Below are 26,546 nucleotides of genomic sequence, written 5' to 3' on the forward strand. Positions count from 1 at the left end.
GCCTGACATAATGGCTAAGTAAAAACAATGACTGCAGATGCTGGAAACCAGATTCTGGATTAGTGGTGCTGGAAGAGCACAGCAGTTCAGGCAGCATCCGAGGAGCAGTAAAATCCCTTCATCAGGAATACAGGCTGACACAATGGCTTCCTACTTGTGTGTATCCTCAGGTAATAAATCAATAGTTTGGTCATTCTTCTTGCCCAAAAGATCCTTCTTATAGGATTTAATTGGGGAAGCAATGTTCATGAACTCAATGAGCTTTTTTGACAGTGTGAGATGTGAGGAACTATGTTGCAGTGATCATATCATGAAGATGTCTCTTTTGACATGCTGACTGTGAGACAACTTGGACACCAGCAGATCATAGAAACATAGAAACATAGAAGATAGGAGCAAGAGGAGGCCATTCGGCCCTTCGAGTCTGCTCTGCCATTCATCAAGATCATGGCTGATTGCCCAACTCCCCATAACCTTTGATCCTATTTTCCCCAAGTGCTATATCTTGCCACCTCTTGAATACATTCAATATTTTGGCATTAACTACTTCCTGTGGTAATGAATTCCACAGGTTCACCATTTTTTGGGTGAAGAAATGTCTCCTCATCTCCGTCCTAAATGTCCACTCTGAATCCCCAGACTGTGACCCCTAGTTCTGGACACACCTACCATCGGGAACATGCTCCCTGCATCTATCCTGTCTGAACCTGTTAGAGCTCTCTAAGTCTCTGAGATCCAACCACCACCCCCCTGCCCCCCCACCCACCCCACCCCACCCCAGTCATTCGTCTGAACTCCTGTGGAAACAATTGTAACCTAGTCAATCTCTCCTCATATGTCAGACCCACCATCCCCAGCATCATGAGAAAGTGAGGACTACAGATGCTGGAGAATCATAGTCGAAAAGTGCAGTGCTAGAAAAACACAGCTTGTCAGGCAGCATCTGAGGAACAGGAGAGTTGACATTTTGAGAATTAGCCCTTCATCAGGATTCCTGATGAAACATCGATTCTCCTGCTCTTCAGATACTGCCTGCCATGCTGTGTTTTTACTACACCACACGTTTTGACTCATCCCTGGAATCAGCCTGGTAACCCTTTGGTGCACTCCATCGAGAGCAAGAGCATCCTTCCTCAGAAAAGGAGACCAAAGCTGCACAAAATACTCTAGGTGTGGCCTCACCAAGGCCCTGTATCACTTTGTGGGATCGTGTTCAAATAACGACCAAAATTAATAAGTGGTGAACATCGTTTTTTTTTATTCAGCAATTACAGCACAAGTTCAAGGCTGCAATAGAATCCCAAAATACAGTTCTTATACACGTTCTTACATGAATTAAAATTCCATTACTATGATGGTACATTGATTTATCAATAGTACACAAAGGTTTGAAAGGCTTCTGTCCTGGGAGTGAGGAGATGGGTTAAAACGTGCTAAATGCTGGCTGCTACTTCTGATGGGATTAAGAATGTCTGTCTGGTCTGCTTGCATAATTAGGAGGCGTTGGTCCTTTTGTCTTTTAAATTAGTGCAAGTACTAGACCTACATGCTCTAAGTAAATTGGAAATTGTAATAACAGAATAAAGGATATTAAACTGATTACTGCAGCTGGGTTACGAGATTTATTTATTGTTTGCCTGTATGAGTTTCGTTCATTCATGCAATTTCATGGAAGCACTGTTCTGTCAATTAGTTTCTTAAAGGGATAATGGTCCAGTTAAAAGGCCCAGATACATAGTAACTGGGGAATCTATTCAGGTCTAGGAGATGCTTGGCAAGGGCTGATTAATATTATAATGTTGCGTGGTGACTTGATGGAGGTGTTATTGTTTTGTATGCTACACTTATTCAGGGGTAGCCACTGCTGATAAGGTGTGAAAATAGGTTTGAAAGGGTTGTTTTAATTAGAAAGGGTTGTTTGAATTTGATCTATCAAATAGACTACAAAACCACAGTTTTATGAATGAGTGAATGAAACCATGTTATAGTAAATAACAGGTTAGTAAAGGGTTATGAATGAATGAACAGGAAACTGCTATTAATGAATATAGCAAGCTGGTGAGTGAGTTAACAAAAATAACCTAAAACATATTATCTCACAACTGCAACAACACATCCCGTCTCCTGTACTCAAAATCTCTCACAATGAAGGTCAACATACCATTTGTCTAGATTAGAATGGTGCTGCAAAAGCACAGCAGATCAGGCAGCATCTGAGGAGCAGGAAAATCAACGTTTCAGGCAAAAGCCCTTCATCAGGAATTCCTGATGAATTTCCTGCTCCTCGGATGCTGCCTGACCTTTTCCAGGACCACTCTAATCTAGATTCTGATCTCCAGCATTTGCAGTCCTCACTTTTGCCAACATACCATTTGCCTTATTTACCTCCTGCTGCACCTGCATGCTTACCTTCAGTGACTGGTGCACAAGGACACCCAGGTCTCACTGCACATTCCCCTCTCCCAATTTACAGCCATTCAGGTAGTAATCTGCCACCTTGTTTTTGCTTCCACAGTAAATAATCTCACATTTATTCAGGTTACATTGCGTCTGCCATTGATTTGCTAACTCACCCCACCTGTCCAGAACATGCTGAAGAACCTCTGCATCCTCATCAGAGTTCACCTACCCATCATCTGCATACTGAGATGTTACATTTTGTTCCCTCATCCAAATCACTAATATATATTGTGAAGAGATGGGTTCATAGCACCAATCACTGTGACATGTCACTAGCTACTGCTTGTCAATTTGAAAAGGACCAATTAGTTCCTACTCTTTGTATTCTCTCTGCCAATCAGTTTTCTATCCATCTCAATATACTTACCATAATCCCATCCGCTTTAAATCTTGCACAATATTTTCTTATGTGAGACTTTGTCAAACGCTTTCTATAAGTCCAAATATACCACATTGACTGGCTCCCTTTTGTCAACTCTACTAGCTACATCTTCATAGAATTCCAACAAATTTGTCAAGCATGATTTCCCTTCAGAAATCCGTGCTGACTCTGTCTGACCCTGCCATTGCTTTCTAAATGCTCCACTATAAAGTCCTTGATAAGGGATTCGAGAATTTTCCCCAATACGGATGTTAGGCTAACTGGCCTATGATTCCCTGGTTTCTCTCTACCTCCCTTTTTGAATATTGGAGTAACACTAGCTACCCTTCAGTCTGCAGAGACTCTTCTAGAGCCTATAGAATCCTGGAAGATGACCACCAATGCATCCACTATTTCTAGAGTAACTTCCTTAAATACTTTGTGATGTAGGTTATCAGAGTCTGTGGATTTATCCATCTTCAATCCCCTCAACGTTCCCAACACCATTTCTCTACTAATATTTATCTCCCTCAGTTCTTCCCACTCACTGAACCTTGCATTCCCCAACATTTCTGGGATCTGATTTGTGTCCTTTTTGTGAAGACAGAACCAAAGTATGTATTCAGTTGCTCAGCCATTTCTTTGTCACTCCCCATTTCTGTCTGTAGGGGACTTAAATTTGTCTTCACTAATTCCTTTCCCTTCAATACCTATAGAAATTCTTAGTGTCAGTCTTTATGTTCCCCGCAGCAGGGGTGAGCACTTCCGTCATGCTCACCAGGTGGTGACACCCCATAAAGAGCAGCCAACAGCCCAGATATGATTTGGGAGGCCAGTGTTGGACTGGGGTGTACAAAGTTAAAAATCGCACAGCATCAGGTTATAGTTCAACAGGTTTATTTGGAAGCACTAGCTTTTGGAGCACTGGTCCTTCATCAGGTTGTTTTGGAGAATAAGATTGTAAGACACAGAAGTTATAGCACAAGTTTACAGTACGATGCAACTGAAGTGATACAGTAACGCCTCGACATACGAACGACCCCGTTCGCATACAAATCGGTTTACAAACAGGATTGTACGCAAAATTTTGCTTCAACGTACATATGAAATTCAAGATACGAATGCAAAAAGCCCGTGTGTGACCGCGTGGTTTCATTGTTCTGCTTTGCTACCTGCTTGTTGAATGCAAAAGATCTCGGGCCCCCGCGTGATCTCATTCAGTTCGTCTTTGGCGTGTGCGCTGTGAACAGCGTTCGTTGCTATGTCTAAGCATTCTTACACTATCCGAGCAATGGGAAAAATTGATTCAGTTCGTGAACTTTTCGGTTCACGAACTGGGTCCCAGAACGGATTAAGTTCGTAAATCGAAGCGCTACTGTATATTGAAAAAGACCTGGATTATTTGTTAAATCTCTCATCTTCTAGAATGACCACGTTAGTTTCAGTTCTTTCATATGTAAATCCCAGAACTTTCTTAAAGTTACATTCTCCAGTGAACTTTAACAATAGGTGTCATGTTGGCCTAGATAATGCACTGAAGGTTTGAGGTGCCCTGTGTGAGGCTGCCTATCCCCACTGTTCAGACTAATTCTATTTCTAAAAAAGGGATTTACAGAATCTTACATAGATTCATGCAGCTTTTGAGCGAAATAAAATGTCATTCTGCAAGGACAAATTCATCCCACAAACATATAAATGTGTCTGCGTGTGTGTGTGTGTGGCGGGGTGTAAGTATCGGTGAGAGAGTGTGTGTATGTGTGTGAGTGTGAGTGTAAAGGTTTATAAATCTGTTAGAGGGTGCGTGTGTGCATGTGAGTGTAGGAGTGTCTGTGTGCGTGTATGTCTGTCTGTGAGTGTGTGTAAAGCATAGTCAGTGACACAAAAATACATACACTCACAGGTAGACAGACACACACACACACACACACACACACACACACACACACACACACACACACACACACACACACACACACACACACAAAACTACAGACCCATACACTCACGCAGAGCCTCCGTCTCATACGCTCACACATACACTCCTACACTCACATGCACACATGCACCCTCTCACAGACGTATACTCCTTTACACTCACGCTCACACACATACACACACTCTCTCACAGATTCTTACACCCCTCCCCCCCCCCCACAACACAAACACACACTCACAAACACTCACCCCCACAGACTTATATCCTCCTAAACTTTCACAGGTACAGGAATGGTTGCTTGATGTTCCAGGGTTTAGAACATTTAAAAAGAACAGGGAGGGTGGAAAAAGAGGAGGGGGTGTTGCATTGCTAATCAGAGAGTGCATCATGGCTACAGAAACAAAGGTTGTTGAGGAAGGTTTGTCTACTGAGCCATATTGGGCGGAAGTTAGGAACAGCAAGGGAAAAGCCACTGCATTGGGGCTTTTCTACAGACTACCTAATAGCATTGAAGAGATTGAAGAACTCATAGGTGGGCAGATTCTGGAAAAATACATATTGTTGTTATGGGTAATTTCAACTTTCCCAATATCAACTGGAACCTCCGAAGTGCAGATGGTTTGGATGGAGCCGTTTTGTCAGGTGTATTCAGAAGGGGTTCCTTACTCAGTATGTAGACAGGTCGACGAGAGGAGAGGCCATTTTGGATTTGGTGCTTGGCAATGAGCCAGGACAGATGTCAGATCTCGCGGTGGGACAACACTTTGATGACAGTGATCACAACTGCCTCACGTTTACCATAGCCTTGGAGAGGGAAAGGAGTAATTACTGAGGGAAGATATTTAATTCGGGAAAAGGAAATTATGACACTATCAGACAGGAGTTGGGAAGTACACTGGGAGCAATTGTTCCACAGAAAGGGCACAGCAGACATGTGGAGACTGTTTAAGGAGCAGTTGTTGTGAGTGATGCATGAACTTGTTCCTCTGAGACAGGTAAGAAGGGGTAAGATTAAGGAACCTTGGATGATGAGAACAGAGGAGCTTCTCATCAAAAGGAAGAAGGCAGCTTACGTAAGGTGGAGGAAGCAAGGATCTAGCACAGCTTTAGAGGATTGTAGGTTTGCTAGAAAGGAGCTCAGAAATGGACTGAGGAGAGCCAGGAGTGGGCATGAAAAAGTCTTGGCAAAAAGGATTACGTAGAACCCAAAGGCATTTTATTCATACATGAGGAATAAAAGAATGATCAGGGTGAAGGTAAGGCCGATCAGGGATAGTGGAGGGAACTTGTGCATGGAGTCTGAGCAGATAGGGGAAGCCCGAAATGAGTTTTTTGCTTCAGGTTTCACCAAGGAAAGGGACCTTGTTGTGAATGAGAACCTTGAGGAGCTGGGATACAGTCTAGAACAGATCAAGATTGATGACGTTGATGTGCTGGAAATTTTGGAAAACATTAAGATCGATAAGTCCCCAGGTCAGACCAGATTTATCCTAGGCTGCTCTGGACAGTGAGATAGGAGGTTACTAAGCCATTGGTGAGGATACTTGCCTCCTCACTCTCCGCGGGAGTCATACCAGAGGATTGTAAGAAGGCAAATGTTCCTCTTTTCAAGAAGGGTAATAGGGAAATCCCTGCGAAATACAGACCAGTCAGTCTTACATCTGTGGTCAGCAAAGTTTTGGAAAGAATTCTGAGGGATAGGATTTATGACTATTTGGCAAAGTATAGCGTGATTAAAGGCAGTCAGCATGGCTTTGTGAGGGGCAGGTCATGCCTCACAAATCTTATTGAGTTCTTTGAGGAGGTGATAAGACAGATCGACGGAGGTCGAGCTGTGGATGTGGGGTATATGGACTTCAGCAAGGCATTTGATAAGGTTCCCCATGGTAGGTTCACTCATAAAGTCAGGAAGTATGGAATACAGGGAGATTTGGCTATCTGGATTCAGAATTGGCTGGCTGACAGAAGGCAGAGAGTGGTTGTAGATGGAAAGTATTCTGCCTGGAGGTCAGTGTTGAATGGGGTCCCGCAGGGCTGTATTCTTGGGCCTCTGATCTTTGTAGTTTTTCCAGCAACACATTTTCAGCTCTGATCTCCAGCATCTGCAGACCTCACTTTCTCCTTTGTTAAGAAAGCAGGCAAAAGTGAGGACTGCAGATGCTGGAAACCAGAGTCTAGATTAGAGTGGTGCTGGTAAAGCACAGCAGGTCAGGCAGCATCTGAGGAGCAAGAAAATCGACGTCTCAGGCAAAAGTCCTTCATCAGGAATGGTGGCAGGGAGCCTCCAGGGTGGAGAGGTAAATGGGGAGGAGGGGTGGGGTGGGAAGAAGGTAGCAAAGAGTACAATAGGTGAATGGGAGTGGGGATGGAGGTGATATGTCAGAGAGGAGGGTGGGGGAAGTTAGCAAAGAGTTAAGAAAGCAAATGGTGTTTTGGCTTTCATTAACGGGGAATCGAGTTTAAGAGTTGTGAGGCTTTGCTACAGCTCTCCAAGTCCCTGTGAGACCACACTTGGAATATTGTGTACAGTTCTGGTCGCCCAACTATAGGAAAGATACTGAGGCTTTGGAGAGGGTGCAAAGAAGGTTTACCAGGATACTGCCTGGACTGGAGGGCTTGCCTTATGAAGAGAGATTAACTAAGCTTGGACTTTTTTTGGAGAGAAGGAGGAAGAGAGGAGACCTGATCGAGGTATACAAGGTAATGAGTGGAATAGATAGAGTCAATAGTCAGAGACTTTTCCCCAGGGCAGGATTGACTGGTACGAGAAGTCATAGTTTGAAGATACTAGGAGGAAGGTATAAAGGAGACATCAGAGGTAGGTTCTTTACGCAGAGAGTTGTGAATGCATGGAATGTGTTGCCAGCTGTGGTGGTGGAAGCAGAGTCATTGGAGACATTCAAGTGACTGCTGGACATGCACATGGATAGCAGTGAGTTGAGGGGTGTGTAGATTAAGTTATTTTACTTTACATTAGGATTAAACCTCGACACAACATCGTGGGCCAAAGGGCCTGTTCTGTGCTGTACATTTCTGTGTTCTATGTTCTTAAACTCACGCTCACACACATACACACACTCACATACACACACTCACTCACAGACACTCATAGCAGTCCCCCCCCACTCCCTGCGCACACCCACACATACATTTTAGTTTGTGAGGTGAATTTGTACTTGCAGAATTACATTTTATTTTGCTTAAAATCTGCATGAATCCATGTCAGATCCTGTAATTCCCTTTTTTAAATTAGATTCAGTCTGAACATTGGGGCACAGACAGCCTCACACAGGGCACCTCACACCTTCAATGCATTATCTGGGCCGACATGGCACCTTTTGTTAAAGTTCACAAGAGAATGTAACTTTAAGAAAGTTCTGGGATTTACATATGAACCTACATGCTCATTTTAAAAGATGGGAGACTTAACTGAAAATCCAGATCTTTTCAATATATCACTTCAGTTACATCACCCTGTAAACTTTTGCTATAAATTCTGTGTCCTATGATCTTATACTCCACGACAACTGATGAAGGAGCAGCACTCAGAAAGTTGTGCTTCCAAATAAACCTGTTGGATGATAACCGGTGTTGTGTTGATTTGGAGATGCCGGTGTTGGACAGGGGTGTACAAATTTATAGCTATAAATTCTGTGTCTCTCAAGTGTGTCCTCCACAACCACCTAATGAAGGAGCGTCGCTCCGAAAGCTAGTGTACTTCCAATTAAACCTGTTGGACTATAACCTGGTGTTGTGTGATTTTTTTTTAACATGGTGTTGTGCTTTGACTTTGAACAGCTGAAAATGTGTTGCTGGTTAAAGCACAGCAGGTTAGGCAGCATCCAAGGAATAGGAAATTCGACGTTTTGGGCATAAGCCCTTGACTTTGAACAGCCCAGTTGCATAATTAATGAGGTGAAGAGCGGAAGCTTGTTGAGAGAAAACTTTTCTTGGGCCACGGTAGGACCTTTTGGCATGAACTCACTCACCAACAGACTTTATCTGCCAAAGGGAAAATTCCATTCGCAAAGTCTAATTGACACAGCCTTTCATCATTTGTCAACCCTTCCTCTGAGATGCCAAACTGGAAGGCCTTCATTGTACATTCAAGCAGACTTTAGATGTAGTACTACCTGAAATAATTATCAGGCATTAGGTGAGTGTCTTCACTGGTAGAAATGCTCCATCAACACAAATCCATTGTTGGTTTACCAATGAACAGAACATCCATGTGCATCCCATCACCTACCCCTCTCCCTGGGTACTGAGTAACATACAATAGTTTTGACATTATCCTTTCACCTCTAACCATTCCTCTCTCACCTGGCTAGCTAGCTGAGATAAGAGATTCTAAGTACTCGCTGTAAGGATGCAATGTGATTTGATTACTTCAATGTCATACTTAGAGACTATAGGATTATGATATCAGACCATTCTTACCTGATGGTGTGACAGATCTAAAGGTAGAGAAGTAGTATGATTCTTACTCACAAAAATTGATGGGTTTCATTCAATTGACGTGGGGATTAAAGTCTTAAAAATTAGTTTCGTTGGCTTCACTGTGCCCTATGGAAATTAGCCACAGCTGAATTTCTAATCCGTTGTGAGACAGTTGTTTAAAAACAACTTGCTGAGTGACCCTAGGCTATGCTGCACTGTACAGGAGGCACACAGCAGAGGCCTGCTTAGGCTCACATCCCATTTATAGTCTTTATCTTTCCAAATCCAGGGGTTGCAAATTTATGAGTCTAGCATTAATATCAGCACTGAGGGGGCCCTCTTGTAGTGCAGTTGTAGTGTGCAAACCACTGGGCAGGAAACCTGGGTTCAAGTCCCACTTGCTCCAGACATGTGTAATAACATCTCTGAACAGATAGATTAGACAAATAGGGGAATATAAAAAAAATGCCAGGGCTAGAGCTAGTGTGGTGCAGTGGTAATGTCCCTACCTCTGATACAGAAGCCCTGGGCTCATGTCCTACCTACCCCAGAAATAAAATTACTGGACTGATTGATCACCTTTACAAACTAATGTTAAAAAGCTAAGAGGCTTCATGTTGCTAATTGTTCTTTTCTTGAAGGCACAGTTTGTTGCTGTGCACAAGGTTACTTTTATCTAATGTAAACCTATTTCCCTTTTAGGTACGTGTTTGCCTGTTCGAATCATAGATGGTCCAAAAGATGCCTTCGTTTTGCTTAACTCTGATGCTGCATTCAACTGCACAGTGTCCAGACCTTGGACTATTATTATCTGGATGATGAATTCGACACCAGTCCTTACTATAACACCTGATCGACCCATAGTCACAGACTCTCAGTTTGGACAGCGCAATTATACAACTCCACAAGCATTTACTTCAGAACTTATTATCTCAAGAGTGTCATTGAAAAACAATGCGACCGTGGAGTGCAGTCTCCAGACTGATGGAAGACAACAGGCAAATTTGTTTGTGCAAGGTCAGTACAATACTGCCATTAAAACTGAGGAGCTTCCATTATGTGGAGAGACTAGGGAAGCTGGGATTGTTGTCCGTAGAGCAGAAAAGGTTGATAGGAGATTTGATGGAGGGATTCAAATTGATGGATGGTCATTGAGTCACAAATTTAAAATGATTGACAAAATGCTAATTATGTGATTTACTTTTGACACACTATGGGTTATTGTGTAAAAAAAAACAAATTACTGCGGATGCTGAAATCTGAAACCAAAAGAGAAAATGCTGGAAAATCTCAGCAGGTCTGGCAGCATCTGTAAGCATCTTACAGATGCTGCCAGACCTGCTGAGACTTTCCGGCATTTTTTCTCTCTATGGGTTATTGTGATTTGGATCCTAGCAGGAAGGGAGGGGTGAGTAAATTTATTATTAACTTATGAAAGAAAATGTATATAGGCTTGAAAATCAAATATTGTGCAGGGTTTAGGCGTAAGGCTGTATCCTCTGTTTTAGTGGTTAGCTCTTTTAAGGGATTGCATAAGTATAATAGGCTGAATGGCCTCCTTCACTGCTCCAGGATTATGAGATTATCACTTCATGCAATCTTTTTATTATGAGCTTGGATTCAAGACATACTGGTTGAACAGAAAGCAAAGTTAAGAATGGACTTCAGGCTCAGACTTCAAAGTAACTCAATTCTTATACATTAATTTGAATATTGTACATGATAATCATAATATTCCAGGCTCTGACTTAGACCTGTAATAGGTAAAGACTAATCTATTATCTTTGCGTATTCATGTCCATGCTCTCATATGAGTCATCCAGAATGTTCTAGAATATGCTATTTACACTCAGTGAAGTGCAACTCGGTGATATCATTACAAGGTTGCTCCAGGGTCTGGAGACATTTGCACAAAAAGTTTTATTGCAACATCGTCTCTTATATAATTTTATTACAGCTGCCTTTCACACTACCACAAAAGTTCCCTTTTTACTCCTCCTTCTTTAGGAGATAGGGAGGTCTGTAGATGCGAGAGAGTCAGAGTCGATAAAATAGTTCTGGAAAAAACACGGCAGGTTAGGCAGCATGTGGGGACCAAGAGCGTCAATGTTTTGGGCAGGACCTTTTATTAGGATCGAGGAACAGAAGAGTCGATAGGTTGGAAGCGTCCTGCCCGAAACATTGACTCTCCTGCTCCTTAGGAGAAAGTGAGGACTGCAGATGCTAGAGAGCAGAGTTGAGAGTGTGGTGCTGGAAAAGCACAACAGGTCAGGCAGATCTAAAGAGCAGAATAATCAACATTTCAGGCATAAGCTCTTCATCAGGAATGAGGCTTGTCGTCAGGGGGTGGGGGGTTGGGGGTGGCTGAGGGATAAATGGAATGGGTGTGGGGCTGGAGTAGGTAGCTGGGAATGCAATAGGTGGATAAAGGTGGGGATGCTCTCTTGACCTGTCCATCTTCCTTGCTGCATATCCACTCCACCCTCCTCTCTGACCTATCACCTTAACCCCCTACCTTCATCTACCTACCACATTCCCAGCTGCCTTCCCCCCAGCCCCAACCCCCTCCCATTTATCTCTTAGCCTCCTTCGCCCTGGCCCACAAGCTCATTCCAGATGAAGGGCTTATGCCCGAAACATTGATTATCCTGCTGCTCAGATGCTGCCTGGCCTGCTGTGCTTTTCCAGCACTCCACTTTATCGACTCCGCCTTCTTTGCTTGCCTCTGAGTTTGTTGAAAACCTCTTTTTCCTGGGGGACAATATAGGGATGGTGGGTTCCTCTGTCTTAGAATAAGAAGTTAAAGGGAAACACAGTACTTTCAACCATGCAATCACTTAACACTTTCTCCCTCACTTGGGACCATCTCAGAGAATACTGGCTAATTGGATTGGCCCTGCAGGCCTAACCACTGCTGGGAATACAACAATCCTGCCAGTCTATGTGCTGGACCTTAAGACAATAGACAATAGGTGCAGGAGTAGGCCATTCTGCCCTTCGAGCCAGCAGAACTATTCATTATGATCATGGCTGATCATCCTCAATCAGTATCCTGTTCCTGCCTTAACCCTTGATTCCACTATCCTTAAGAGCTCTATCCAACTCTTTCTTAAAAGTATCGAGAGACTTGGCTTCCACAGCCTTCTGGGGCTGAGTATTCCACACATTCACCACTCTTTGGGTGAAGAAAGGTATGAAAGAAGAGAGATCCAGCAAAGTGTTTGGGGGTTATAATGCTAGGCCAGTGGTAAGGGAGCACTGGAGTGGGATCGATTTAAAAAGCAACCAGTTGTTGAACAATCCTGCTCATTCTCTTTCCACAGATGCTATCAGACCTGCTGAATATTCCTGGCATTTTCTGCTTTTATTTAACAATTTCAATAGCAACTTTGATTTGTTTTACTTTTTCATCCTCCTTCACCCACTCTTACATTAGCTGGTAACTTACTTTGCAGCAAATAGTGGAGCTGTTGGATGGAAAATGACTGTGATTGTGTCAAGAAGGGTCAAGGAGAGGATGGAACATTATCTTTGGGCCAGGATTCATACGTCAGGCCCCATTTTAACATAGCCATTATGCAGCTCATGTGATTCTCTGTTTCTGTGTAGGTTTCTTGATTTATCTCTTTGAATGGATGTCACTTGCAACAGAGTTCACATGGCAATGGCAAATCACAAGTGTACATTGCCATTACAAATGTATTTCCCAATAATTCTTTTCATAGAACATAGAACATGGAACATTACAGCGCAGTACAGCGCCTTTGGCCCTTGATGTTGCGCTGACCTACAAAGCCAATCTGAAGCCCATTCCATTCCCATACGTCTGCCTATCCAATGATCATTTAAATGCTCTTAAAGTTGGTGAGTCCACTACTATTGCAGGCAGTGCATTCCACACCCCGACTACTCTCTGAGTAAAGTGAAGTAGAGGAAGTTGTACTCTATATGACAGGCTGCCCTTCTCCTATGAGGGTTTGATGGGAGTATTGTCGAGGCAGTTTATCCTTTATCTAAACCTATGCTGTCCCTATCCTGGGAGTGTTTTATGGGGACAGTGTAGAGAGACATCTACTCTGTATCTAACCCTGTGCTCCCCCATTCCTGGGATTTTTTTGTTGGTGTCATTAGTAATATGGATTTGAGAGGGTCAGAGGAGATTCAGCAGGATGTTGCCTGGGATGAAACGTCTCAGTAGTGAGAGAGAGAGACTGGATAAGCCGGGTTTGTTTTCTGTGGAGCAAAGGAAGCTGAGGTGGTGATCTGAGTTGAGGTATACAAAATTATGAGAGGCACAGACAGAGTTGAGCATGAGAATCTTTTTTGCCCGAAATGTTGATTATTCTGCTCCTCAGATGCTGCCTGACCTGCTGTACGTTTCCAGCCATACACTCTCGACTCTAATCTCCAGCATCTGCAGTCCTCACTTTCATCTAGAGTAAATCAGCAGCAGAGCTTCATCAGGGCAGACACTTTGCTTCAAGAATTCTCAATCCAATGACACGTTAATCTTCTGTGGTTTATCTTCTGTCCATCAGCAACTGGACAGATTTTTGATTATCAAGCGCTGAAAGATTACCTGGGATCTGTAGGAATGTAGAGTCGAGTTTATAATCAGATCAGTCATGATCGTATTCAATTTGCGCAGCAGGCTTGAAGGGCTGAGTGGCCTTCTCATTTCTTGTTTGTGTATTTGATTGTAAGTCCTACTTGGGAAGACTTGGTTTCAGAGCAGTTTGGACAGTTTCCCCTCAGCATGTTAGTTCAAAGTAAAATCTTGTCAGGATTATGTTAATGGACTAATAGTCCAGTGGCCATCCAGACAATATGACTCCATAAATCACCATGGCAGGTTAAGAAAATCAGGAGGTAAAATTCTGATATCAACAAAAGTGACCACAAAGCTGTTGAATTGTTGTAACAACACAATTGGTTCAGTAAAGGTCTTTAAGGAATGATCTGTATCAGCTGTCCATTTCTTGTCTGACTCCAGTCTGACATCAAGATGGTTCATGTTTAACTAATACCTGAAATTATTTTGAAATTCAAAACCCACCGCATTTTGCAGATAGTTAGGGATGGTTAATAAATGCTGGGTCTATGAGTGACAGTCCAAAGCTAAATGGAAAATGCACACCTGTATGTGTACGTAGGGTGATAGAAAAAGTATCAAAAGCAAGGAAATTATATTGAAAGGTAATTAAAGATTAGATTAGATTTACAGTGTGGAAACAGGCCCTTACGGCCCAACAAGTCCACACCGACCCGCCGAAGCGCAACCCACCCATACCCCTACACATACCCCTTACCTAACACTACGGGCAATTTAGCATGGCCGATTCACCTGACCGGCACATCTTTGGACGGTGGGAGGAAACCGGAGCACCCGGAGGAAACCCACGCAGACACGGGGAGAACGTGCAAACTCCACACAGTCAGTCGCCTGAGGCGGGATTTGAACCCAGGTCCCTGGCGCTGTGAGGCAGCAGTGCTAACCACTGTGCCACCGTGCCGCCCTAAGCTTAAGCTAATTTGGGAATATTAATTTTAGACTATTTAGAAAAATAATCTACTGTTTTTTTCTTTGGTTAAACACTGAATAAAACTAACCATCTTCTGTTATCATGTTACAGTTGAAGGGAAGTTATTTTTTGAGAGCAAGATTTCATCCGTGGTGACAAATCACAGCACAGACATCATCTGTAAGGCAGAAGATTGGAATCCTGATCCAACAATCACCTGGACAATAAACCGAACAACTGTACATTCAGAAAGGTACACCACCATCATTCATCCACCTTCAGGACATCTCTACACAGCCATCAGCACCTTAAATCTCACCCTTAGTGCCGATGCTGAAGTAATGTGCCTTGCTGCCATCAAAGCACTTCCTCAGCCTAAGACAGTTGCACTTAACATCACTGTGAAACCATGTAAGTATAATGCCTTATGCTTTTACAGTAATTTACTGATCTGTCACAATTTGTATGAAGCCAAGGGTTCATTTGGATTCTCTGAATGGGAGTCACTAGGCAAAGTTTTGAATGCAGGGGCAGGGATGTCTTGCTGCAATTGTGTAGGTCTTTAGTGAGAACGTCTGGAGTATTGTGTGCAGATTTGGCCTGTTTATCAAAGGAAGAGTGTTGTGGCGCTGGAGGAAGTGCAGCAAGGATTGTCTAGACTGATTCCTCAGATGAAGAGTGTGGTACTGGAAAAGCACAGCAGCTCAGGCAGCATCCGAGGAGCAGGATATTAGATGTTTCGGACATAAGCCCTTCATCAGGAATTAGGCTTGTGGGCTGAGGGGGCTGAGAGATAAATGGGAGGGTGGTGGGACTGGGGGGAAGGTAGCTGGGAATGCGATCGGTAGGCGAAGGTGGGGGTGAAAGTGATAGATCGGGAAGGAGGGTGCAGCAGATAGGTGGGAAGGAAGATGGACAGGTAGGACCATTCAAGAAGCTGGTGCCGAGTTGGAAGGCTGGGACTCGGATAAGGAGAGGGGAGGAGAAGTGGGAAACTGGTGAAATCCACATTGATCCCGTGTGGTTGGAGAGTCCCAAGATGAAAGATGAAGCATTCTTTCTCCTGGTGTCAGGTGGTTAGATTATGGCAATGGAGAAGGCCCAGGTCCTCACTTTCGCCTGATTCCTGGGATGGCAGGAATGACATATGAAGAGAGACTGGATTGGTTGGGACTTTATCCATTAGGATTTCGAATAATGAGGAGGGGAGGATCTCTTAGAAAGCTATAAGATTCTAACAGGACGAGACAGAATAAATGCAGGAAGGCTGTCTCCAGCGACTGGGAAGTCCAGATCCCAGAGTCACAGTTTAAAGATACATGTAGGCAATTTAGGAGAGAGATAAGGTAGAATTTCTTCACCCAGAGAATAATGAGCCTATGGAAAGAGATTGTGACCAAAACATAGAATGTTTTGAAGAAGGAGCTAGATGTAGTTGTTCGAGCTAAAAGGATGAAAAGGAATGGGGTAAAAAAAACTGGAATTGAGTTGAATAATCAGCAATGATTGTTTTGATTGGTGGAGCAGGCTCGAAGGGTCAAATAGCCAACTCCTGTTCCTATTATCTATGTTAAAGCACCTTCTACAACCATAAGACACCCCAGATCACGTCATAGCTAAACACTTTTTGGGAGTGTGATCACTGTTGCATTGTCGAAAACACGGCAGCTAATTTGTGTGCAGTAAGCTCCATGAACAGTAATGTTGAACCTGATGTGGAGGTGCCTATGTTTTGGGTCAACCTAAGAGGGTTTGTGATCTGTAATCCTTTTGGGACCTTTCCTGCTTTCTTGTATTTCTGTAGAAACATGCTGTGTGTGTTGATATGTGCAATCTTTTTGGAAATAAATCAACAAGTTTATTTGAAATTATAAGCTTTCGGAGCATAGTTCCTTCATCACCCAACGAAGGACTATGCTCCGAAAGGTTGTGATTTCACACAAACCTGTTGACTATAACTTGGTGTTGTGTGACTTCTGACTTTGAACAGTAATGTAATAATGACCAGTTGATTGATTTTAACGTTGTTGGTTGTGGGGTAAGTATTGGCCAGGTCAATGGAATACTTTATTGGGGAAATTTAATGTCCATGTGAGAAAGTAGATTGGATCTCGTTTGAGAATCTTGTGTTCTAGACAGCACTCCCGCAGTACTGCACTGAACTATCAGTTTCTTTTTGTGTTTGAACCTGCAACTTTTGAACTCTGAAATGAGATTGCTACAAATGGGGCCACAGCTTGTTAGGCTCTTGCAAATCTCTTTAAATTATGACGACTCCAGAGCCACAGAGGTACGACACAATGTTATTCTGAGAGAGTAGTGTCATAAATGTACTTTTTGTGACAATTATATCAGAAAACAGAATAAAAAAATGATTTACATTTTAAATAAGATAGGGAGAGAATTTGATCTTAATTTGAACTTAACTGTGGTGCTTTAAGACATAAGTCTAAACTTGTAACTTCTTGTCACTTATCTACCAAGAGTCCATATATCAGACATTATCAGGAATGATTGTGTGCTAAGGTTATCTGCTGCTAAATAATTCCTTGAAGTGCTTGACTCCACAGCCAGTCACGATCGGACCTGGTTAATTGTTGCTATTGTGGTGCCTATTGCTGTGGTTCTCCTGCTTATAATACTCATCATTGTGATTGTTTGCTGCATAAAACGGATCAAACACTCCGGTCAGTGTCATTCTTTTACATTTATCCTTTGAAATGCTTATATGTTTGCAATTTTTAAAATTGTGCTTGTTCTTGTATTAAATTTGTAATGCACAATGCATCAGCTGAAAGTGGATATTGGATATGAATATGATTGGATGTTGTATAATCATAATATTCATGCAGATACGATATTCCTGTCCCTAAAATTCATCATCTGATTGTTGCAGTATTTAATGTATTGCAGGTAACCATGACTTCAGTAACTATATCTGATTTTATCTGTGTTCTCAAGGCTTTTGATGTTTAACTTATTTTAAGTAGAAAGGGTGCTATAAAAGCTTCACTATGAAGAAATTAAATTCTGTAGTTTAAGGGGAGACAGGAAAGGGACATAGGAATGCAAGGGTCTTGAATAGACTACCGAAAACCATTTAATAAATAGCCCTCAAATTATACCTCCGCAAACAACCATATAATTTTATCTTGGATTTGCAAATGCTCTCTATTCCTTTTTACAGGAATTCTCCATGAGTTCTTGCCATCCATGCAAGATAGCTAAATATAGACTATTGCTGAAAAAAATGTTGTGCAGTCAAAGCTTTTCATTTTGCATTCTATCAGGACAGAACTGCAAAAATCATTACCTATTCTGTTTAAGATATGGTATTCTTGCAATTCAGTCCTGATGCCTGTAAGACAAAGATATTTTAGCAGCATATGTCTTTTCTCATCAATACTGTGTGCCAAAGAAAATTAACCAATTATCAATTGGTTACCTAAGTTTGACCAAAGTTAATTGAACTAAAATCACTGCAGTGCATTCAGTCCATGGCATGTCCTCAGAGATTTATTTGAAGTCATTACCTTGCCCTTTAAAATTAATTACATTATCTCCAATGCCAGCATATTACCTCCTAAGCAATGAAACTCTTACAATCTTCATTAGTTCAGTGGCTGTACAACCCAGAGATTGTTCGAGCCCAAATCTGTGATCGCCTAATCATGAAGTTATGATTTTCCACATCCAGTCTACTTTGATCATCGTAATGTAAGACAAATTCCTGCTCCTCCAGCTTAACACACAAACTACATGTGCAAAGACCCAGCTACGATATCAACTTGCAGTAGAAAGAAAACTCCACTTTAGAAAATAGCAAGATATCCAAGAAATTATATTGTTACCAACAAGGATTTTTTAATGATATGATTGACAATATCTTTCTGTATCTTTCTTTTCCTCCTAGAATCCAGTTATCAAGATGAAGTAAGGTAAACAGCGCAGATCAGATTGTTTACAATGTTGTACACTTGTTCCAACAGAAATATGTATCCAATATTACAGTGAATGGTGCAGAGTTAGGGCAGTCTTAACTAAGCTGGCAGTGGTGATTTTAAAACTGCCGTCTGCAGCCTTGAATGAACTTAATAACCCAGCCTTTATAGCCTGTATGGTAAAGCATTCCATAGATTCTTCCTCATCTTTAAATCTGTAACCTGTTACTATGAGATCATGCCCTCTGGCCTGAGATTTCCCCATGAGGTGAAACAACCTTTCCACATCCAGCCTGCCAAGTCCCCTAAGAATCTTGGAAAAGCTCAACAGGTCTGGCAGCATCTGTGAGGAGAAATCAAAGTTAACATTTCGGGTCTGGTGACCCTTCCTCAGAATCTTTCCTCACTGGACCTGATTTCTCTTCAGAGATGTTTCTCGACCTGCTGAGCATTTCCACCAAATGTTTTTGTTCCTGATTTACAGCTTCCACAGTTCTTTCAGTGTTTATTCCCCTAACAAACATACATCTTTTAATAAGCACACCTCTCATAATTCTTAACTCCAGTGAGTACAGGTCTAACTTACTCAGCCTCTCCTCACAAGACAATCATTCCATACCTGTATTCGGCCAAGTGAATCCTTGCTGCATTGCCATTAATGTCAGTGTATCTTTTCTTAGATTAGGGAAACAAAATTGTTCACAGTATTCTAGCTGCTATCTGACCAGTCTCTTCTATAGTTTTAGCAAAACTACCTTACGTTTATAGTCAAGATTAGAGTGGTGCTGGAAAAGTACAGCAGGACAGGCAGTATCCAAGGAGCAGGAGAATCGATGTTTTGGGCAGGAGCCCTTCATCAGGAATGAGGCTGGAAGCCTCAGGAGTGGAGAGATAAAAGGGAGGCAGTGGGGCAGGGGAGAAGGTAGCTGAGAGTGCACTAGGTGGATGGAGGAAGGGGTAAAGGTGATAGGTCGGAGAGGAGGGTGGAGCGGATAGGTGGAAAGGAAGATTGAAAGGTGGGACAGGTCATGAGGACGGTGCTGAGCTGGAAGGTTGGAACTGGGGTAAGGTGTGGGGGAGTGGAAATAAGGAAACTGGTGAAGTCCACATTGATGCCTTGGGGTTGAAGTGTTCCGAGGTGGAAGATAAAGTGTCCTTCTTCCAGTCTTTGGATGGTGAGGGAGTGGCGGTGGAGGAGGCCCAGAACCTGCATGTCCTCGGCAGAGTGGAGGGTAATGTTCGGCCATGGGGCGGTGGAGTAGATTGGTGCGGGTGCCCCAGAGATGTTCCCTAAAGCACTCTGCGAGAAGGCTTCCAGTCTCCCCAATGTAGAGGAGGCCATATTGGGCGCACTGGATGCAATAAATAACATTGGTGGATGTGCAGGTGAAACTTTGGTGGATGTGAAAGGCTCCTTTGGGGCCTTGGATGGAGGTGAGGGAGTAGGTGTGGGCACTGGTTTTGCAATGCCTGCGGTTGCAGGTGAAGGTGCCAGGAGGGGATGATGGGTTGTTGGGGGGGCGTAGACCTGACCAGGTGGTCATGGAGGGAATGGTCTTTGCGGAAAGCAGATAGGGGAGGGGAGGGAAATATATCCCTGGTGGTGGGGTCCGTTTGTAGGTGGCGGAAATGTCGGCAAATGATGCGGTTTATGCGAAGGTTAGTAGTATGGAAGGTGAGGACTGGGGGTCTGCCCTTGTGGTTGGAGGGGTGGGGACTGAGGGGGGAGGTGCAGGATGTGGATGAGATGCATTGGAGACCATCTTTACCATGTGGGAGGGAAAATTACCATCTTTAAAAAAAGAGGCCATCTGATGTGTTCTGTGGTGTAACTGGTTCTTCTGGGAGCAGATATGGTGGAGGCGGAGGAATTGGGAATATGGGATAGCATTTTTGCAGGTGGTAGGGTGGGAGGAGGTGTAATCCAGGTAGTTGTGGGAGTCGGTGAGTTCGTAAAAATGTTGGTGTTGAGTCGGTCATCATTGATGGAGCTGGAGAGGTCCAGGAAGGGTAGGGACGTATCAGAGATGGTCCAGGTGAATATAAGGTAGGGGTGGACTGAGTTGGTGAAAGTGATGAAGTGCTCAACCTCCTTGTGGAAGCAAGAGGTGGGACTTCCCTGTGCTCACCTTCCACCTTACCAACCTCTGTACAGATCGCATCATCCGCCGACATTTTGGCCACTTACAAAGAGACCCCACCACCAGGGATATAGTTTCCTCCCCACCCCTATCCACTTTCCGCAAAGATCGTTCCCTCCATGACTACCTGGTCAGGTTCATGCCTCCAAATGACCCACCCTCCCCTCCTGGCACCTTCCCCTGCCACCAAAGGAATTGCCAAACCTGCACCCACACTTCCCCTTTCACCTCCATCCAAGGCCCCAAGGAGGCCCCTGCCACCAAAGGAATTGCCAAACCTGCACCCACACCTCCCCTCTCACCTCCATCCAGACCCCAAGGAGGCTTCCACATCAATCAAAGTTTTACCTGCACTTCCACCAATATAATTTATCATATTCGTTGCTCCAGATGCAGTGTCCTCTACATTGGGGAGACTGGGCGCCTTCTCGCAGAGTGTTCCAGGGAGCATCCCTGGGACAGCTGCACCAATCAACCCCACCGCCCCGTGGCTGAACATTTCTACTCCCCCTCCCACTCTGCTGAGACCATACAGGTCCTGGGCCTCCTCCACTGCCACTCCCTCACCACCTGACGCCTGGAGGAAGAATGCCTCATTTTCCGTCTCGGAGCACTTCAACCCCAGGGCATCAATGTGGACTTCACCAGTTTCTTCATTTTTCCTTCCCCCACCTTACCCCAGTTCCAACCTTCCAGTTCAGCACCATCCTCATGACCTGTCCCACCTGTCAATCTCCCTTCTCACCTATCCACTCCACCCTCTTCTCTGACTTATCACCTATACCCCTTCCTCCATCCACCTATTGCACTGTCAGCTACCTTTTCCCCTGCTCCACTCCCTCCCATTTATCTCTCCATCCCTGGGGCTTCCAACCTCATCCCTGATGAAGGGCTCCTGCCCGAAATGCAGATTGATTCTTGTTAAATAAGGGGCTGAAAGGTTATCAGGCACAAGCTCCTTTGTTCATTTATCAGACCAGTTAGGTGGCCTCACCTTTGCTTTGAATATTTTGAATTCCAAAGTTACTGCTTTGTTCTGTGTTTGGGTTCTGTTTTGCATTGCTTAGTCATTTAAAATATATATTGCTTGAATCCATTGTATTTTCAGCAAAAACCATTTATTTAGAGCGCGATCTGTATCAATATGATTTTCACATGAAGCCAGACCTTCTCCTCCCTTCCAACTCTGTGATTGAGACATTAATAATATATTACCATGTATGCAGCTGATCTTAATCCCATTACTCCACTGTAACTATGTAATGAACTAATTGCACAATTGGTGGGACAGGCCCTGTAGAAATTTTTCCATCTGTGTTTAAACACACTAAGTCATTTGACCAATGATTTTGATCTGAGTTTATTTGTATCATTGGGAAACAAACACTGTCAGCCATTCAACAAACAATGTATAATTTTCTCGATCAGATTTTACATATGTATAAACTCCATTTTGATCCTACTACTGTTTTTGTCACTCTTAGGAAAATATCAAAGAGGAAACCTCTTGAGATGACTATGGGTGATCAGAAAAGCTCCGGGCTGGAAAATTTCGGAATGTCTTCTGAAAGTGTAGATGATTTCAACATCCCCTCTGGTTGGTAATGAAGTACACATCTGTTTGCATTAACAAATCTGTTTAATTATTGAGCGAATGTGTCTCAGAGACTTTGCATGGTCCCTAACTCAGTCTTTTCAGTGAACTTCAATTTAGATAAATATTTTGAGATGGACTTGTTCTGATAGCCAATTCACCTAAAGAAATGCAAGGCAAAAGATGGTGTCATTTCTTCACTCAAGAAGTGGGGGGGAGACATTAAAACTAAGTGAAGGAGTACTTAAAAATATGCAATTCTTGTATCCAGCAGAAGGAGCTTAATGATGGAGAAAATACTGCTTTTTAATTTCGTAAATGTCAATTGGGGGCAAAGGATCAACAGCAATGAATGAGCAATTTAAACATAATCAAAATGATGCAATACAAAAGGAAAGAGTAAGGATCTTCAGCTACATCTTCATTTATTACTTATTTGTGAACTGTGGGCCTCTTTGTCTGGGTTAGCATTTATTCCTGATGATGGGCTTATGCCCGAAATGTCGATTCTCCTGCTCCTTGGATGCTGCCTGACCTGCTGTGCTTTTCCAGCACCACTCGAATTTAGACTCTGATCCCCAGCATCTGCAGTCTTCACTATTGCCTTAGCATTTATTGCCTATTCTCTAATTGTCCTTGAGAATGTGGTGCTGAGCTGCCTTCTTAAATTGCAGAAGTATTGTGGTGTAGATACACCTGCAGTCAAGTTATGAAGGGAGTTACACTTTTTTGATCCAGTGACAATGAAGGAATGGCAATTTAGTTCCAAGTCAGGACAGTGAGTGTCTTGGAGGGAAACCTATAGGTGCCTCTGTTTCCATGGTCATGAGTGTGAAAGGTGCTATCAAAGGAGGTTTGCTAATGTGCAGTGGGGAGATAGAGAAGCCAGAGATACTAAATGAGTATTTTGCATCAGTATTTACTGTGGAATAGGATATGGAAGATATAGACCGTCGGGAAATAGATGGTGACATCTTGCAAAAATGTCCGGATTACCGAGAAGGAAGTGCTGGATGTCTTGAAACGGTTAAAGGTGGATAAATCCCCAGGACATGATCAGGTGTACCCGAGAACTCTGTGGGAAGCTAGAGAAGTGATTGCTGGGCCTCTTGCTGAGATATTTGTATCATCGATAGTCACAGGTGAGGTGCCAGAAGACTGGAGATTGTCTAATGTGGTGCCACTGTTTAAGAAGGGTGGAAATGACAAGCCAGGGAACTATAGACCAGTGAGCCTGATGTTGGTGGTGGGCAAGTTGTTGGAGGAAATCCTGAGGGACAGGATGTGCATGTATTTGGAAAGGCAAGGACTGATTAGGGATAGTTAACATGGCTTTGTGCGTGGGAAATTATGTCTCACAAATTTGATTGAGTTTTTTGAAGAAGTAACAAAGAGGATTGATGAGGGCAGAACAGTAGATGTGATCTATATGGACTTCAGTAAGGCGTTCGATAAGGTTCCCCATGGGAGACTGATTAGCAAGGTTAGATCCCATTGATTACAGGGAGAACTAGCCATTTGAATACAGAACTGGCTCAAAGGTAGAAGACAGAGGGTGGTGGTGGAAGGTTGTTTTTCAGACTGGAGGCCTGTGACCAGTGGAGTGCCACAAGGATCGGTGCTGGGTCCTCTACTTTTTGTCATTTCCATAAATGATTTAGATACGAGCATAAGAGGTACAGTTAGTAAGTTTGCAGATGACACTAAAATTGGAGGTGTAGTGGACAGCGAAGAGGGTTACCTCAAATTACAACAGGATCTTGACCAGATAGGCCAATGGGCTGAGAAGTGGCAGATGGAGTTTAATTCAGATAAATGCAAGGAGCTGCATTTTGGGAAAGCAAATCTTAGCTGGACTTATACACTTAATGGTAAGGTCCTAGAGAGTGTTACTGAACAAAGAGACCTTGGATTGCAGGTTCACAGCTCCTTGCAAGTGGAGTCACAGGTAGATAGGATCGTGAAGAAGGCATTTGGTATGCTTTCCTTTATAGGTCAGACTATTGAGTACAGGAGTTGGGAGGTCATATTGCAGCTGTACAGGTCATTGGTTAGTCCACTGTTGGAATATTGCGTGCAATTCTAGTCTCCTTCCTTTTGGAAAGATGTTGTGAAACTTGAAAGGGTTCAGGAAAGATTTACAAGGATGTTGCCAGGATTGGAGGATTTGAGCTATAGGGAGAGGCTGAACAGGCTGAACAGGCTGGGGCTGTTTTCCCTGGAGCGTCAGAGGCTGAAGGGTGACCTTATAGAGGTTTACAAAATTATGAGGGGCATGGATAGGGTAAATAGACAAAGTATTTTCTATGGGGTCAGGGAGTCCAGAACTAGAGGGCATAGATTTAGGGTGAGAGGGGAAAGATATAAAAGAGATCTAAGGGACAAATTTTTCCACACAGAGGGTGGTACGTGTATGGAATGAGCTGCCAGAGGAAGTGAAGGAGGCTGGTACAATTGCAACATTTAAGAGGCATTTGGATGGGTATATGAATAGGAAGGGTTTGGAGGGATATGGGCCGGGTGCGACTAGATTGGGTTGGGATATCTGGTCGGCATGGATGGGTTGGACCGAAGGGTCTGTTTGCATGTTGTACTTTTCTATGACTCTATGACTCTAAGTGGGTACTGCAGATGCTGAAGATTATAGTCAAGATTAGAGTGGTGCTGGAAAAGCGCAGCAGGTCAGGCAGCATCTGATGAGCAGGAAAATCGACGTTTCAGGCAAAAGCCCTTCATCAGGATAGTTTGTATGGCAGAGTAATGCCAATGGTATGAGTTCAATTCCCGTACCAGCTAGGGATACCATAAAGGTCCCACCAGCAGATAGAGAAAGCAGGCATGATCTCTGAAGAGCAGAGGTTAAAAAGGATTTAGCACAGGGATTGAGAATCATGAGAGGTTTTGATAGGGTGAAGCTGTTTCAATTGCCAGAAGATTGGTAACCAGGCTACTACCAGAACGTGAGAATTTTTTTATGCCATGCATTATACTGAATGCACTTCATGTCAGAGGTGGCAGGTAGATTCAATAAAGTAAGTTGAACAATAACCGTCACAAGAGACTTGCTGAGGAAGCTTTGCAGGGAAAAAGCAAACCAATGGGAATAATTGGAGATCTTTGAAAGACCTACTGTATTCATGGTGTGTTGCAATGGCCTCCTTTCCTGCTGTACTATTTTATGCTACTGCAAAAGAGATCGTAAAGACAGTTCAAAGGCAAATTAACAGTACTAGGGCTGTCAAGGGAGTGATGGAGCCAATGAGAAATTAGTATGGAGGTCTAAAGTTGGAGATAGAAGGGGCAATTGAAATTTGATTTGAGTACTTTGCATTGATGTTTATCCAAGCTATGGTAAATAAGGGGCATACCTGTATATTTGAAATAAAAACAAGAGGAGGTATGAGGGAGGAAGCAGTATGAAGTAGATAAGTCTGGATAGGATCCATCCTAGCTGACCAAAGGAAGGCAGAATAGAAGTTGCAGAGATCATGGCCAAAACTTTCTGATTGATTAATGTCAAAGGTCTGGAGAATCAGGAAAGGAGGGGGTCAAATACTCAAGAAAGTGAAGAAGAATAAATCAAGAAACTACAGGCTAGTCAGTTTAGTAGCAGTTTGGGAAAGCTTGTAGAAACAAAATTTGAGAAAGGAGTTAAAATCCACTTTGACGACCATGGCCTAATGCACGAGAAAAGTATTGATTTACCAAAGGCAATAATGCTTGATTGACTTAGTAGAGTTGACTGATGAAAAGGAGGTGGGTGATAACAGAGGACGTATTATTGGTAGATGAAAATGATGACTGCAGGTGCTGGAGATTAGAGTCGAGAGTGTTCTGCTGGAATAATACAGCAGGTCAAGCAGCATCTGAGGAGCAGGAAAATCAATGATTCAGGCAAAAGCCCTTCATCAGGAATGAGGCTGGGAGTCTCAGGGGTGGAGAGATAAATGGGAGGGGGTGGGGCTGAGGGCAAGGTAGTTGAGAGTGTGATAGGTGGAAGTAATGGTGATAGGTTGGAGGGGAGGATGGAACCGATAAATGGGAAGGACGATGGACAGGTAGGACAGGTCATGAGGGCAGAACTGAAATGGGTCCCAAGGCAGGAGAGGCGGGACCCTCCAACCCCAGAGCATCAATGTGTACTTCACCAG

General features: G+C 43.3%; 1 protein-coding gene across 1 annotated transcript in view; it reads left to right on the forward strand.

Annotated features, from left to right (window-relative positions):
- LOC132820621 (immunoglobulin superfamily member 5-like) overlaps positions 1-26,546 on the forward strand; it is a 154,570-nt gene that overhangs the window by 36,037 nt on the left and 91,987 nt on the right. The window contains exons 2-5 of the mRNA XM_060832824.1: positions 9,900-10,214; positions 14,831-15,130; positions 17,290-17,406; positions 18,633-18,657. Coding sequence (XP_060688807.1) covers positions 9,900-10,214; positions 14,831-15,130; positions 17,290-17,406; positions 18,633-18,657 — 757 coding nt within the window. The remainder of the gene's footprint in view (positions 1-9,899; positions 10,215-14,830; positions 15,131-17,289; positions 17,407-18,632; positions 18,658-26,546) is intronic.

This window comes from Hemiscyllium ocellatum, chromosome 12 (genome assembly GCF_020745735.1).
Source record: "Hemiscyllium ocellatum isolate sHemOce1 chromosome 12, sHemOce1.pat.X.cur, whole genome shotgun sequence".
Taxonomy (NCBI): Eukaryota; Metazoa; Chordata; class Chondrichthyes; order Orectolobiformes; family Hemiscylliidae; genus Hemiscyllium; species Hemiscyllium ocellatum.